General features: G+C 40.2%; 1 protein-coding gene across 1 annotated transcript; it reads right to left on the bottom strand.

The window, feature by feature from the left end:
- Nucleotides 1–6,752: 6,752 nt before the first annotated feature.
- LOC125178329 lies at nucleotides 6,753–10,528 on the bottom strand. Its single transcript, XM_047881825.1, has 3 exons — nucleotides 9,729–10,528; nucleotides 8,920–9,025; nucleotides 6,753–7,668 (listed from the first exon to the last, which is right to left on the bottom strand). Exons 1-3 carry the CDS (start codon nucleotides 10,500–10,502, stop codon nucleotides 7,577–7,579), a joined length of 972 nt encoding a protein of 323 aa, XP_047737781.1. The 5' UTR covers nucleotides 10,503–10,528; the 3' UTR covers nucleotides 6,753–7,576.
- Nucleotides 10,529–16,324: the final 5,796 nt, after the last annotated feature.

The raw sequence follows: 16,324 nt of genomic DNA, 5'->3' as shown, positions 1-16,324 counted from the left end.
TCATGACTAAAGGCAGGGGCTTGTCACGGTCACGCTAAGAACTCATTTCAGCTACTGAGCAAGGTGAGCCAATGGTGACTTGACCAGCCGCTGAATTCGTGTGTCATTTGACCCTTATATTTTTTACCATGGAACTACCGAAAGTAGCTCCTAGCTTCTGGCTGGGATGACATGGAAATTTTGACTGGGATGACATGGAAATTTTGACTGGGATGACATGGAAATTTTGACTGGGATGACATGGAAATTGCAGAGGAGCAACTTGTTCGAGATCTCGGAGTGTTGATGTGTACTGAAGCCACGTTCGATGAGAGGCCACTTTCGATGACCACATCGAGGAAATGGTTGCACGAGGCAGACAAAGAATGGAAAGGATCTGGCGGACATTTCGAACAAGAGAAGCAGCGTCAATGATTACACTCTTCTGAGCCCGAGTGTTCCCCAATCTTGAATGCGGCTTTAAGCTTTGGGTTCCGCTAAGGACGGGTGCGGTACGGACCTTTAGGTCCAGGATCAGCGGTATGAAGGAGTTAGACCTGAACTACTGGGAAAGGCTAAAACACCTGGGACTGTACTCATTGGAGAGGACAAGAGAAAGAGAGAGAGTATATCATACCATATACTTGGAAGATGATAACCGGACTGGCACCAAACTTTGAATGTGAGACTTCCAAAATTGTGACTTATTACAACAAAAGGAAGGGGAGACTTTGCAAAATTCCGTCATTTAATAACCGATCCGCGGCCAGAGTATAGATTCTTCGTAATGGATCACTGTCCGTGGCAGGACCGAGACTGTTTAATGCCTTGCCAAAGGTGCTGAAAGTAGGGGAGTTTACCTTTGCGACTTTCAAGAGACAACTGGATATGTTTCTGAAGAAGATCCCGGATTGTCCAGTTATGGGAAACTACCCTCAGCAAGTGACAAGCAACAGCATTTTGCATCAGCTGGTCCAAAGCAGGACAAATGGACGGAACACGTTCAGCATTGCATCCGGGACCCGAGGGCTGGGTGAAATGCCTGTCGACGACTTGAAGGCGGAGGACGACGAAGGACCATGGACATAAGCATGACAATGTACTGAGAAGTCCTAAACTCATCATAAGAACATAAGGCACATGCTAGCAAAGCAGGGTAAAAACAACGCAAAAAAGCACTTCATATTTTTATTAAATAACGTAGCTTGAACACACCCATATTACGGCAGCTCAGAGAGAGAAGATCAGGCTATACTTGTAATCAACACGCTTATTGAATGACATGCAGATATTTATTAACAGATTAATTATATGAACTTGCCACCAAGTTTATTAATAATAAGTGTTCATATTAAAGATCTTTTATTCAATTCTGATGGGAGTTTTCATCTCTGACAAAGCCTGAAAGCGAGTGATGAATTTCTTACACGGAGTAGCCCACATATAAGTTGATTTAAAGACTTACTATACGATTTAAAGACTTAGTATGCGATTTAAAGACTTAGTATACGTTATAATGACTTAATAGTACGATTTAAAGACTTATTATACGATTTAAAGACTTAATATACGTTATAATGACTTACGAGTACGATTTAATGACTTCCTGTACGATTTAAAGAATTATTATATATACTCGCATAATTGATGACGTAGGCAAATTTGCTACCGAATCTTTGGAACGAGTAGACATTTTTTGTTGACTCGAAGACATCTTGTAGAATTGTCATGGCTGCCGTCTTATGCCTTCTCAATGGTGTTAATCGGAAGACTGAATTCCATTAATTTGGGATGATCGGAAGACTGAATTTCAAGTCATTTGGGATGATCGGAAGACTTAACTCCCATTAATTTGGGATGATAGGAAGACTGATTTCAAGTTAAATTGTTAAGTTGGGATTATTGGAAGACTGAATTCCATTAATTTGGGATAATCGGAAGACTAAGTTCAGATTAAATTGAGATTACCGGAAGGCTGAATTTCCATTAATTTGGGATAATCGGAAAACTGAATTCCAGTTAATTAGGGATTATCGGAGGAGTAAATGCTAATTAATTTGTGATAATCGGAAGACTGAATTCCCATTAATTTGGGATAGCCGTAAGACTGAATTCCTGATAATCTGGGATTATCGGAAGATTAAATGCCTATATTAATTTGGGATAATCGGAAGACTGAATTCTCATTAATTTGGAACAATCTGAAGACTGCATTCGCATTAATTTGTGAATATTGGAAGACTGAATGTCTACTAGTTTTGTATAATCGGAAGACAGAATTCCCGTTAATTTGGGATAATCGGAAGACTGAATTCCCATTTACTTGGGATTATCGGAAGACTGGATGCCAACTAATTTTCGATAATCGAAAGACTGAATTCCCATTAATTTGGGACAATCAGAAAACTGATTTAATATTAATTCAAGACTATCGCAAGACCGTATGTCTATTTCCGGAAATATGCTAGACGCGCTTCTAAATACAGGCGTTTAATGGAAGACTGATCTCCCATTCAATGGAAATAATCGTACGACTGAGTTCACATTACATCAATGGCCATATTTCCATTGAGCAGCCAGGGAAATAGCCGACCATTAAAAAGTGTTTCATAAAATCATATATATAGCGACAACGTTGTGAACAGTGAGGTAATACTATAAAGATTACATTCTATATAAAGAATAAAATTAATAAGTACTTAATTGGGTTGATATCGCAATAGATAAAAATTGCAGTAGCAGGATACGCACGAGAAACATGTTAATTAGGAACCATCTTCTTTACAACATATTCATAGTGTAGATATGTTTTCTTCAACGCAATTCAAAGGATATGTTTTCTTTCAAAATTGTTTCATCTTTTTTATAATTATAATGGTTCTGTGTTCCATTGAACAAATTTTAAATGGAGATATGCTTTTTTTTGAGATATGCTATTTCAACACAATTACAGTAAAGATATGTATCATAATGGATACGTGCTGTTTTTAAATAACTATATTAGAGATAAATCATATTGACACAATTCCATGAAAGATAGACTTTTTTAACACAACTTTAGATAAACTGTTTAGCACGAGATAAACTGTTTAGAACGATTATATTTGCGATATATTTTAACAATCACTACGAAAAAAAAAAAGATTTTTGCTAATTTCAGTCAAGACGCGTTTTTTTTCTTTGAAACACAATCGTAATTGAGGCGGTCCAATATTATAATATGCTGTCCCATATAAGATTTGTAAAGGGTTCATAATATTGATGAAAATGGAGATATGTTCGTCTTAAAAACTTGATTCGTAAAAAGATATGTTTTCAATAGTAGTTTTGATAGAGACATGTTCATTGGACTCCATTAAAATTAAGATATGTCTTTTAAACTTGAGAGAAATAAAGAAAAGATGACAATTAGTATTTTCTAGTGATAAAAATATTTTGTCGAGCAATATACGTATAAGAATAGTTATGAATGATTGAAGCAATCACGCCTGCTGAAAGTAACACTTCATGAAAGTAACACTTCATGAAAGTAACACCTCATGAAAGTAACACCTCATGAAAGTGCTGAAAGTAACGCCTGCTGAAAGTAACGCCCGCTGAAAGTAACGCCCGCTGAAAGTAACGCTCTGAATGCTGTAAGATTGACGCCTGGCACGCAACTCAGCGGCAGCCTCTGAGACGCTGAGTCTCTGCAGACGACGATCCCGAGCCTTCGCTAAAATTATACCTAAATGAAAAATTAAGTTATGTAAATGTTTCGTATAAAAATTATAGAGCATTCATTTTGCGTGTTAATTATAAAATTCTTTACATATTTTAGATAAGATTTAGAAATCTTATAGATATTTGATAGGTTTATAGCATTGGATTACATGAAACAAATTGTTGTTTGTTAATAAATCATTCTAAAACATTTAATAAATAACACAGTATACAGCCGTAACCAGTACACAGTATACAGCAGTAACCAGCACATGGTATGTGCAGTTCACTGTGTTGCATGTGTAATACAAACCTAACTAAAACATTCGCAGCCCATATTCATGTATATCTTACTACGTACACATAATACAGGAACAATTGTATGAATGAATGAAATATTAATACATCTGTATACCCCATTGAGAAGATATCCACACACGCACGATTCCAGCCTCGTGTGTTACACATAGGAGCGTGTATAGATACGTTCTCAAGCCATACAAGTCTGGTTATGTCTTGTATGTCTACCTAGACACATGTTAAGTCTTGTATTACTAACTAGACACATGTTATGTCTTGTATGTCTGCCTAGACACATGTCATGTCTTGTATGTCTGCCTAGACACATTTCATGTCTTGTATGTCTACCTAAACACATGCCATGTCTTGTATGTCTGCCTAAACACGTTATGTCTTGTATGTCTACCTAGACACATGTTTTGTCTTGTATGTCTGCCTAGACAAATGTTATGTCATGTATGTCTACCTAGACACACGTTATGTCTTGAATGTCTGCCTAGACACATGCCATGTCTTGTATGTCTACCTAGACATATGTCATGTCTGCTATGTCTGAACATTGTACGGGCTTCTTAACATTACATGGAAGACAATACGAAATGCAGTTACATCACAGAATACCTAAATGTAGGAATTCCAAGATTCCATTATACATGTCAGAATACCTACGCGTCAGAATACCTAGACATCAGAATACCTAGACATCAGAATACATAGATGTCAGAATACCTAGACATCAGAATATCAGGATGTCAGAATAGCGAATAATTACGCTAAGATCAATAATTATAAGTCGACCCAGAATTCAAGAGCAATTCATGGGAACGAAACAATTTTTTCACTACAATTGATTTCATCATATTGTAAATATATTCTTAAAGCAAACGTAGAAGAAACGTAGAATTTGTATTTAAATATTCAATATTTCATATGTAAATTGTCCAGAAAATAAATACATTTTAATGATAGGTGAGCTTTACACAAATAACATTAGTTCATTTTAAGTGTGAAGACCAAGCTTGCCATCTGATTTTGGTTACAAATAGCATTTAAAAAGGCAACTTTGAACAAACGTTAAACGAAACGTTGCAGAAAATGTTGCAGAAAACGTTGCACAAACGTAACACAAAACGTTGCAGTAAACGTTGCATCAAACGTTTCAGAAAACGTTTCAGAAAATGTTACACAAAACGTTGCAGAAAACGTTTCAGAAAACGTTTCAAAAAACTTTCCTTGACTGCGCTGGCTATGAGGTGGCTATGCATTGATTAAACCCACGCGATGGAAGACATTGCGAGACGTGAAAGATAAAGATTAACTTTACACATTGCGTATGTAGAACCTTTACCCATTACTTACATAGCCTTACTGTTCATTCTGTACGCAGAATCATTGCCAATTTCGTACTTAGCAAGCACAATCTACCTATTACGTACGTACGTAGCACCAGCCTTATTACCCATTAAGTACGTGGCACCATATACCCATTACGTACGTTGCCCGATTACGTACGTGGCCTCATTACATACAATACCAAAGGTTATCGGTTACGTGCCTACACATGGCATGGAAGAGCAACGTTTATACAGCTGTATAATATATCTAATTACGTACACGCTAAAGAGACTATAACATTACTCACGTAGTTATACACAAATATTATGGTTTGATTATACGTCTTATACGCATGAACGCTCTAAGCATATTATACGTGTCTTTATATCAGTAGATTGGTATTTCTGCGTCATACAACGCGTTCATATTGTATGGAAAATTAATAGAATAACTAATGAATACTGTATGCAATACATGCCGAGATTTGCCTGAATGAATTCACGTTCACTTCACAAAAAGAAATAATAAGATGGATTGTGATCTCTGAATAATTGGAAAGGGCGTGTTTTCCTTTCTGAAAGTTTTCAAAATTTCATTTAAGAATCAACTTAATTTCAAAATTAATGATATTCGGTTTTTGGTTTAATTTCCAGATACAAAATCCGTTTTAATTATTACTTCGATTTTTGACCGGACGAAAGGGATTCAAAATTAGTTTTACATATAATTTTTGATACAATTGAAATAATACGATGATTATGATCCAGTGGGAAAATGATTAAATAATTCAATAATCGAGAAATAATCATCATGTGTGTTACATACAGCTTGATGAAATACGTATAAATACGATTTGATATTCGAGCAACAAACAGTTGTTCTAAATTAGCCATGAAAAGGTGTATCAATAAACATACAAGAAGAATTATTATCGAAAGTTAGTAGATAATATAGTATATTTGAAGTACAAAATCTGTTGTCAAGTCTCCGAATATTATTCTAATTTGTAATTGCTTTGATTTTCCTGTATTGACTTTGATGTTGTTTTTTACGCGTTAAAATAATGAAACTTTTGCGTATAACCGTTAATTTTTTAAATCACTTTCCTGTTCCTTTTCCTATGAATAATGATTGATAATGATTCAATCAATTGATAATTATTCCAGAATTCCGGTGGAATATCATAACACAAAAAATACAGATTGCATATCTTGCCATATACATTGAGGGGCTGTACACACAGATAGAAATGACTAGGAATGTGTGAATGTGTGAATACAGGAATGTATATTGCGTATAGGTAGCGTGTGAATCTAGCTTGTGTCGTGCTTTCAGTAATACGAATTATTTTTTCAAATAATATTAATTATCTAATTATATAAATTAATAATAATGAAATTACAAAAAATATTAATTAAACTATATTGTTACGCATATAAATATAGATTAACAGTAATAAAAATACTCTCAAGAGATGAAGTGATTCTATTTTTGCCGCACGCAAATGGAAATAAAGATTGCGGCCAAAAATTTTCAATCTAAAAGCTAAAATTTAATTTTATCAGGAAAACTTTCATGTCGCTGAACGATAACATTTTTAAGTGCCATATTAAATGCGCTTCTTTAGGATACTAAACACTGTAGGATACTGGATGCAGAATAATCCTGAATACAGTATAATACTGAATAAAGTAGGATACTAGATACAGTAGAATACTGAATGCAGCAGAATAATTAATGCAGCAAAAACTGAATACATTAGAATGTAGTTGAGCCCAACGAAGCATGCATGTATACGGTCACCATACACGTAATGTATGACGAGCACTTGCATGTTGTACGCAACTTTTTGAACACAACAATGTTGGGGTTTCATCTTTATTATCTGGCCAACATAAGTTAAATATGAATAATATTTTGAGGAAAATGTTTGAGTCATACAATGTTCCTTCTTGGTGTCCAGTTTACAAAGTTCTCATACTATGACCTAGGTTGTGCCCAATTGGCTGGTTATTACCATATTTCAACTGTTGCATATAAATAATGTTATTAATAGGCAAATGTTCACTTTTGACATGGAATAAAACGTCTAATTTTCAGTAGAGAGGAGTGACTAATTCAGTAGAAGGTAGAATTCAGTAAAGGAGGCGACCGGTTCAGCAGAGAGTAGAGTTCAGTAAAGAGGGCGACCGGTTCAGTAGAAGGTAGAATTCAGTAAAGGGGGCGACCGGTTCAGTAGAAGGTGGACTTATCAGTAAGTTCAGTCGAGTCCCTCAGGCGGCACAGGCCAGTCTCTCAGCAGTGCAGGGGGCAGCGCTCCATGGTACCAAATGCCGAACTGGTCAACTGAACCTGTCAGTTGAGACGGTAAACTGGTGTTCATCACGGTTAACACTCAATTTAAATTATAAAGAAATTTTAATTTTTACCTACAAGAAACAAGAATCTCATTTTTATTTTAGAATTCACTTTCTTCGGTCCCCAGTTAAGCAATGTCTCGCTATTCCTCCACCACGAATAAATTTTCAATATCCCGACACGATATAAGTATCCTGGATACGCGCCCCAACAGCCCCTATATACAATATCCCGACACGATAAGTATCCTGGATACGCGCCCCAACAGCCCCTATATACAATATCCCGACACGATAAGTATCCTGGATGCGCGCCCCAACAGCCCCTATATATTGCGGCGTCAGACGCACAACAACCGAACTTTGACAAATATATAATAGGTTATGAGGGTTTATGGGGTTTATAATCTTCCATAAACTTGTCAAAGTTCGCGTGTTTGATGCCTGGCGCTGCAATATATAGCGCCAGTTATGAAACGAATTACATAAAATATAGGATTTATAGCGTATACAATGGAGGGACGCTAAGGAAGAAGAGGAGATATAGCGTATATAGCGTAAAGACGTTATTGAAATAAGAAGTTATAAAGTATAGAGGTGAAGACGTAAAAGAAATATTTGGGGTTATAACCTATAGGACGTAAAGACGCAAATGAAATATAGGAGTTATACTTAAAAAATGCAATGACTTTAGGGGAGTGTAGGATTTGCAACGTATAAAACGTAAAAGTGTTTACGAAATATAAGATTTACAACGTAAATAACGTAAAGACTGTAAAAAGTAGGCGTTATAAAGTATATAACGCAAGAACATAAAATAAATATAGGATTTTAAACTTATATAACTTAAATTCATTAAGATTATATGGGATTTATGACGTATAAAACGTAAAGACTCTAAGAATATTAAGTATTTATAACACTGTAGAATGTGACGACTTTAAGACTATTTAGAATATATAACGTATACAACGTAAGGTCATAAAGAATATGTAGGATTTATAACATATATAAAGTAAGTAGGATTTAAACCAAATAAAACGTAAGGTCATAAAGAATAGGTAAGATTTATAACGTATATAACGTAAAGCCATTAAGAACATTTAAGATTTATATCGTATGGATTGTAAAGTCATTAAGAATATGTAGGATTTATAGCGTATAAATTGTAAAGTCCATTAAGAATACGTAGGATTTATAACGTATAAATTGAAAAGGCCATTAAGAATATGCAGGAGTTACCCACCCTGCGGCAGGACTACGCAGCGGAAGTCGGAGCACAGGAACTGGCCCGCGCAGGCGCACTCGCTGTCGCTGTGGCAGCCGCGCATGCGCACCAACGCGCAGTCCCTCTGCCCGGTGATGACGTCACGTTAGCCGATGCATACCGTGCAAGTGAGGTTCATGCATTTTTTCATCAAACTTGATTCAACCAAACAACGTGTCGTTAATGTTAGCTGAACCAATTAACGTTTCATCAACGCTGATTCAACTAAACAACGTTTCATCAACGCCGAATCAACCAAACAACGTTTCATCAACGTTAGCTGAGCCAAGGAACGTAAGAATCAATGCTGATTCAACCAAACAACGTCTCAAAAACGTTGATTCAACCAAACAACGTTTCATTAATGTTAGCTGAACCAAACACCGTTTCATCAACGCTGTTTCAAATAAACGACATATAATTGAACCTAGCTTCAACGTTTGATTTCTTATGGGTAAAGTGACGTAGATGCAATGGCTTTACATTTCTACCAAGATGATGCTTCTTATCACGTAAATAGCTACAGCTTGTGACGTCAAATTGGCAAAAACTATTCAATGCCGGATTTTAACGGCCATACATGGAAACTATGTAATGGTAGACATATTGTAAATACTGATAACCTCTTAGTGACAGGTGTGTATCACGTAGTGACTGGCTTGTGCACCATTTATTGACAGATGTGTGAGCCTCGTATTGACAGGCGTGTGAATCACTTATTGACAGACGTGTGAACCACTTAGTTACATGCGTGTGAAACATGATCTTGGAAGCAAATGTGTACTCACAGCATCGTACGGAATTGTGTCCAGCGACGGAGTCCACAGTTGCCGGTTGTTCCCTTCCGCGGACAGCCTGGGGTCACCGGCCAAAAGCAATCCTGTGAATCCTTTCTCTTGGTACCGCGGCTCCCTCAGGGGCATCAAGGGATCCCTACGACTGGATATCTGAGATCCATCATCCCGTGCACGCAAACTCAAAGCCACCGGCTGCTGTTGTTGCTGTTGTTGGGCCTCGTCGTACTCCTTCATTAGGATGCCTCTCAAGTTGTCGTACTGCCCACGCGGCGTATCCTCGGGTGCCGCGGTTCTCTCCTTGGCGACCGCGTCGCGTAGTTCGCTCATGGCTCCGATCCGTCGACCACCAACCATGGACCTAAGGTTGTTGAAAGCCCCAGTTTGGGGGAGTCTGTACCCATGACGATGACGGTCATCGAACTTCATAGCCCCGAAACTATGAGCCCGTAGGCCGTAGGTTGCGGGAGGGGCAAAGGCCCTGATCCTGCCATAGCGGTAGGGCAGAGCGCGTGGCAGATGGTTCGTGGAAGTCGCGCGGCGAGCTTCCCTTTTGCCTAAACGCCACATTGCCCTTAATTCCTCACATGAAGGTTCACCGAGACGTCGGTAGGCTGGCACGAACTGATTAGATTCCAAGTCTCGCTTGGTTACAGCGTAAGGGAGGAGGTCGTTCATGAGGAGGTCATTGGGGTCTGGGACGCGCTGGCTGGCCGCTTCGTGCGTCAGGCACGCGCACCCCAGCAGCAGCAGCAGAGCGGCTGCCATTGCCTGCAGCTTGTCAGTTCGCCATGATGATTTTATCTGAAAATTAATGAAATAAATTGAATAATTATTGTAGGTAATGTGATTTTGTGTGGGATTAATTATGGTGATGAAACGATAAAAGAAAGTTGGGCGGCCGCCATCGCCTGCAGCTTGTCAGTTTGCCATGATTATTTTATCTGAAAAATAGCTCAATAAATTGAATAGTTATTGTAGGTAATGTGATTTTGTGTGGTATTAACTATGATGATGCAATAATAAAAGCAAGATGGGCGGCTGCCATTGCCTGCAGCTTGTCAGTTCGCCACAACGATTTTATCGCCAAAATAATCCACCTAGTTAAATTATGATAATGCGGTACATTGCCATGTATAGATAGCGAGGAATGCTTTATGAAATTCGTGGGACGCCTAGAAAAAATTATTGGGAATACTAGACAAAATTCTTAGGGATGATGGACAAATTCTTAGGAATGATATAGACAAAATTATTGGAAATGCTAGAGGACATTTTTGGGGATTCTAGACGATATATTGAAAATTCTAGGCAAATTCTTGGGGATGATTGTCGATATTATTGAGGATGATAGACGACTTACTGGGAATGCTAGACAAAATTCTTGTAAAAGGTAACCATTTCTCAGGTATAACTGAAAACATGACTACGGGATGACAAGAATGACTGAGAACATGAATATATGATGGTAGGAATGACTGAGAACATTAAAGCAGCCCACCAAGTCCTAAAGCAGCCCACCAAGTCCTAGAGCAGCCCACCAAGTCCTGACAAGTCCTAAAGCAGCCCACCAAGTCCTGACAAATCTTAAAGCAGCCCACCAAGTCCTAAAGCAGCCCACCAAGTCCTAGAGCAGCCCACCAAGTCCTGACAAGTCATAAAGCAGCCAATCAAGTCCTGACAAGTCCTAAAGCAGCCAACCAAGTCCTGACAAGTCCTAAAGCAGCCCACCAAGTCCTGACAAGTCCTAAAGCAGCCCACCAAGTCCTAGAGCAGCCCACCAAGTCCTGACAAGTCCTAAAGTAGCCAACCAAGTCCTGAAAAGTCCTAAAGCAGCCAACCAAGTCCTGACAAGACCTAAAGCAGCCCACCAAGTCCTGACAAATCTTAAAGCAGCCCACCAAGTTCTAATAAGTCTTAAAGCAGCCATCGAAGTCTTAACAAGTCTTAAGGCAGACACCGAGTACTAATAAGTCCAACAGCAGCCCAACAAGTCCTAACAAGTCATAGGGCAGCCTACATAGTCCTAACAAGTCCTAAAGCAGCCCACAAAGTCCTAACAAGTCCTAAACAGCCCCACAATATGCTATGCATTAATGAAACAACTTTCTAACGTCGATCTCGTAACTTTAATCGCATCCATTCCAGCGCCGAGTAAATGAAATTCCAGGAGTAAACCCCGCAGACTTTATGACATTCGACTGTCGATGCCTAGTAGATGCCGAGTAGATACCTAGTAGATGCCAAGCAGATGACAAGTAGATCCCGAGTAGATGCTGAGTAGATACGTAGTAGATGCCAAGCAGATACTAAACAGATGCTATGTAGATGCCAAGTAGAATCCTATTCTTAATTTAATAACTGTAATTGAAATTCTAATGACGAATAAAAAATATCGTCTCGCAGTTAATTTAGATTAATCCGAGCATGCACGGTAATGTCATAGGTTTGGTTAACTTATACTATTATGAATTATACATTCTCATATATATTTGTTGGCAGTTGTTGATGTATATAAGTTTTGTAAATATTACGAATGGGAAATTAGATAAATATACGCCGTTGCGTGGGTTGAATAGAGCTTTTTAGATTATCATAATTAATACTGATAATTGTTAATTATCATTCAGGACGGCCTGATTCATGCTGGCAAGATTCACGATGACGAAATTCAGGTTGACAGAATTTAGGATGGCGGTATTCAGGATGAGAGGATTCAGAATGAAGGGATCCGGAATCATCGAATCCGGAACGATGGCATTCGGGATGCTGGCATCCAGAATGACGGTATTCGGGATGATTGAATCCAGAATGACCGTATTCGGGATTATGGAAACCGGAGCGTCGGTATCCGGGATGACGGAATCCAATACAAAACGACGGTATTCCGATTACCGTGTTCGGCACCATGGGATTCCTAAATCTCCGTTATGATATATCCCGGTAACGTCGAGTTAGGGTGCCGGACATTCAAGAAATTATTCCTTGCCGCAGAGCGACGACCGTTCAATTTGAATGGCAATTTGCGGGTCAAATTTGAGGCAGTTTTTATTATTCAAAATTAAATAACACGATAGATGGCCTACAAAATCTAATTTTATTGTACAGTAGGTTAGAAAATATCTAAATTCACTATGTTCCTAGAATCTAATTTGTTTTATACTAAAATGATAAAATTTATATAAAATATAAAATATTTTGTAAGAAATTGCAGGATCTCGCCTGTTAAATGCTAAATTAAGTAAGTTAAATCTAAGGAAAATATGCAATGCGTTAAGAGGTTATGTCACGCGAAAAAATTCGATCATTGGTCAAAGCTACGTCGAAGACAATAGAACTCGTGAATTTTGTTTGCAATATTCGACAGAAGTGGAGTCAAAATTTCCTGCAAAATATCCATAATAAAGTTGTGAAATATTTGTTTCAAATTTAGAATTCGGTAAATAAAAGACCGAGAAACTCGTACGTAGGACAGCCTTCAAAAATTAAATTAATAACTACTTAGTTACCCTAAGAAATATTTCGTAAAACAAGAAATGCTTGGTTGATTTACGTGAAAAAACTTCCCGAGGAGCTTTAGAAAGATATTTCTCGACAGAAATGTGCTTAATATAAGGAAGAACATTGTTTTCGGCGAAGCTTTCGAAAAATTACAGTTAATCCCCAGCCAGCTCTAAAAGTTTTTCTCGTGCATCCAACAGGTAATGTAAAAAGTTAACAAGTTAACGAAGCGATCCAAGCAAAAACCGGGCGTCGGGGTTTGCCGAATGTGAAGACCGCTCATGTGGCCGGCCATAAGGCGGAGATGGCCGGCCGTGAATCGGCAACGCCGGTCATGAACCGACAACGCCGGTCATGAACCGACAACTCCGGTCATGAACCGACAGCAGCCGGCCATGAACCGACTGCAACCGGCCGTGAACCGACAACGCCGGTCATGAACCGACAACGCCGGTCATGAACCGACCGCAGCCAGCCATGAACCGACGGCGGCCGGCCATGAACCGACAATGCCGGCCATGAACCGTCGGCTGCCGGTCATAAACCGACGACCGCCAGCCAGAAACCGACGGCTGCCTGCCATGAACCGCCGGATGCTAGCCATGAACCGACAACGCGGGCCAGGAACCGACAACGCGGGCCATGAACCGACAACGCTGGCCATGAACCGACAACGCCGGCCATGACCCGACGACGGCCGGACGTGAACCGACAGCAGCCGGCCACGAACCGACGGCGGCTGGCCATGGATCGACGGCGGCCGGCCGTGAACCGACAGCAGCCGGCCATGAACCGACGGTGGCTGGCCGTGAACCGACGGCGGCCGGCCGTGAACCGACAACAGCCGGCCATGAACCAACAATGCTGGCTGTGAACCGAAGATGCCGGCTCTGAACCGACGGCGGCCGGCAGGGGTCGATAAGAATTTTCCATTTCGCTGAGTAAGCGAAAAATTTCCGCCAGAGCGGGCGCGCGTCGAGCCACAAGTTTGCTCTTGTCCATCAAAGTCTGTTAACTTTGGCGTAAATCCTCCACACCTTCCCTAATATCCCTTACGCCTGCCCTAATATCCCTTACGCTGCCCTAATATCCATTACGCTTGCCCTAATATTCCATACGCTTGCCCTAATATCCCTTACGCTTGCCCTAATATCTTTTATGCTTGCCCTAATATTCCTTACGCTTGCCCTCATATTCCTTACGCTTGCCCTAAAATCCCTTACGCCTGCCCTAATATCCCTTACGCTTGCCCTAATATCCCTTACGCTTGCCCTCATATTTCTTACGCTTGCCCTAATATCCCTTACGCTTGCCCTAAAATCCCTTACGCCTGCCCTAATATCCCTTACGCTTGCCCTAATATCCCTTACGCTTGCCCTCATATTTCTTACGCTTGCCCTAATATCCCTTACGCTTGCCCTAATATTCCTTACGCTTGCCCTAATAACCCTTACGCTTGCCCTCATATTTCTTACGCTTGCCCTAATATCCCTTACGCTTGCCCTAATATTCCTTACGCTTGCTCTAATATCCTTTACGCTTGCCCTAATATCTTTAAGGCTTTCCTTGATATCCTTGAAGCGTGATTTGATATCCTTAACACTTAACCTAAAATTGTTTACATTTGCGCTTATTTTCGTTACTCTTTTAATGAAATTGTGATAAATTGCTTCATGTAATTCTTTTTAATGAACATACAAAAAGAAATGTAACTAAAACACTTGAGATAATTTCTTTCTATGGCCAGAAATGTACCTTCAGCAATTGTTACCAATGTTACATAGTTTAAGTTCTGGGGACCATATATATTAATCACTATTCCTTTACATGGACCATTCTCGGTTCAAACCTGGACCGTTCACGGATCAGACATGGATCGTTCACAGTTCAAACCTGGACCATTCTCGGTTCAGACCTGGACCGTTCACGGTTCAGACCTGGACCATTCTCGGTTCAAAAATTGAACCATGAATTAGTTCACGGTTCAAACCTGGAACATTCTCGGTTCAGACCTGGACCGTTCACGGTTCAGGCATGGATCGTTCACGGTTCAAACCTGGAACATTCTCGGTACAGACCTGTACCGTTCACGGTTCAGACGTGGACCGTTAACGGTTCAGACATGGATCGTTCACGGTTCAAACCTGGACCATTCTCGGTTCAGACCTGGACCGTTCACGGTTCAGACCTGGACCATTCTCGGTTCAAACCTTGAACCGTGAAGAAGTTCACGGTTCAAACCTGAAACGTTCTCGGTTCAGACCTGAACCGTTCACGGTTCAGACATGGATCGTTCACGGTTCAAACCTGGACCATTCTCGGTTCAGACCTGGACCGTTCACGGATCAGACCTGGACCGTCCACGGTTCAAACCTGGACCATTCTCGGTTCAGACCTGGACCGTTCACGGTTCGGACCTGGACCATTCTCGGTTCAAAAATTGAACCATGAATTAGTTCACGGTTCAAACCTGGAACATTCTCGGTTCAGACCTGGACCGTTCACGGTTCAGGCATGGATCGTTCACGGTTCAAACCTGGAACATTCTCGGTACAGACCTGTACCGTTCACGGTTCAGACGTGGACCGTTAACGGTTCAGACATGGATCGTTCACGGTTCAAACCTGGACCATTCTCGGTTCAGACCTGGACCGTTCACGGTTCAGACCTGGACCATTCTCGGTTCAAACCTTGAACCGTGAAGAAGTTCACGGTTCAAACCTGAAACGTTCTCGGTTCAGACCTGAACCGTTCACGGTTCAGACATGGATCGTTCACGGTTCAAACCTGGACCATTCTCGGTTCAGACCTGGACCGTTCACGGATCAGACATGGATCGTCCACGGTTCAAACCTGGACCATTCTCGGTTCAGACCTGGACCATTCTCGGTTCAAACCTTGAACCGTGAAGAAGTTCACGGTTCAAACCTGGAACATTCTCGGTTCAGACCTGGACCGTTCACGGTTCAGACCTGGACCATTCTCGGTTCAAAAATTGAACCATGAAGAAGTTCACGGTTCAAACCTGGAACATTCTCGGTTCAGACCTGGACCGTTTCAGACCTGGACCATTCTCGGTTCAAAAATTG

The sequence above is a fragment of the Hyalella azteca genome, unplaced genomic scaffold (assembly GCF_000764305.2).
Source record: "Hyalella azteca isolate HAZT.00-mixed unplaced genomic scaffold, Hazt_2.0.2 contig8902, whole genome shotgun sequence".
In the NCBI taxonomy this organism is placed as follows: Eukaryota; Metazoa; Arthropoda; class Malacostraca; order Amphipoda; family Hyalellidae; genus Hyalella; species Hyalella azteca.
The sequence above is the reverse complement of the archived record's forward strand: the minus strand, read 5'-3'. Positions and strand labels throughout refer to the sequence as shown.

Excerpts from the sequence above, each read along its gene's own strand:
- LOC125178329 (XM_047881825.1), bottom strand. The coding sequence starts at position 10,502 with ATGGCAGCCGCTCTGCTGCTGCTGCTGGGGTGCGCGTGCCTGACGCAC. Across the intron at positions 9,026-9,728 it reads ACACAATTCCGTACGATGCT|AGGGACTGCGCGTTGGTGCG; the intron begins GTGAGTACACAT and ends ATCACCGGGCAG. Across the intron at positions 7,669-8,919 it reads CTGCGTAGTCCTGCCGCAGG|GTTCAGTTGACCAGTTCGGC; the intron begins GTGGGTAACTCC and ends CTCAACTGACAG.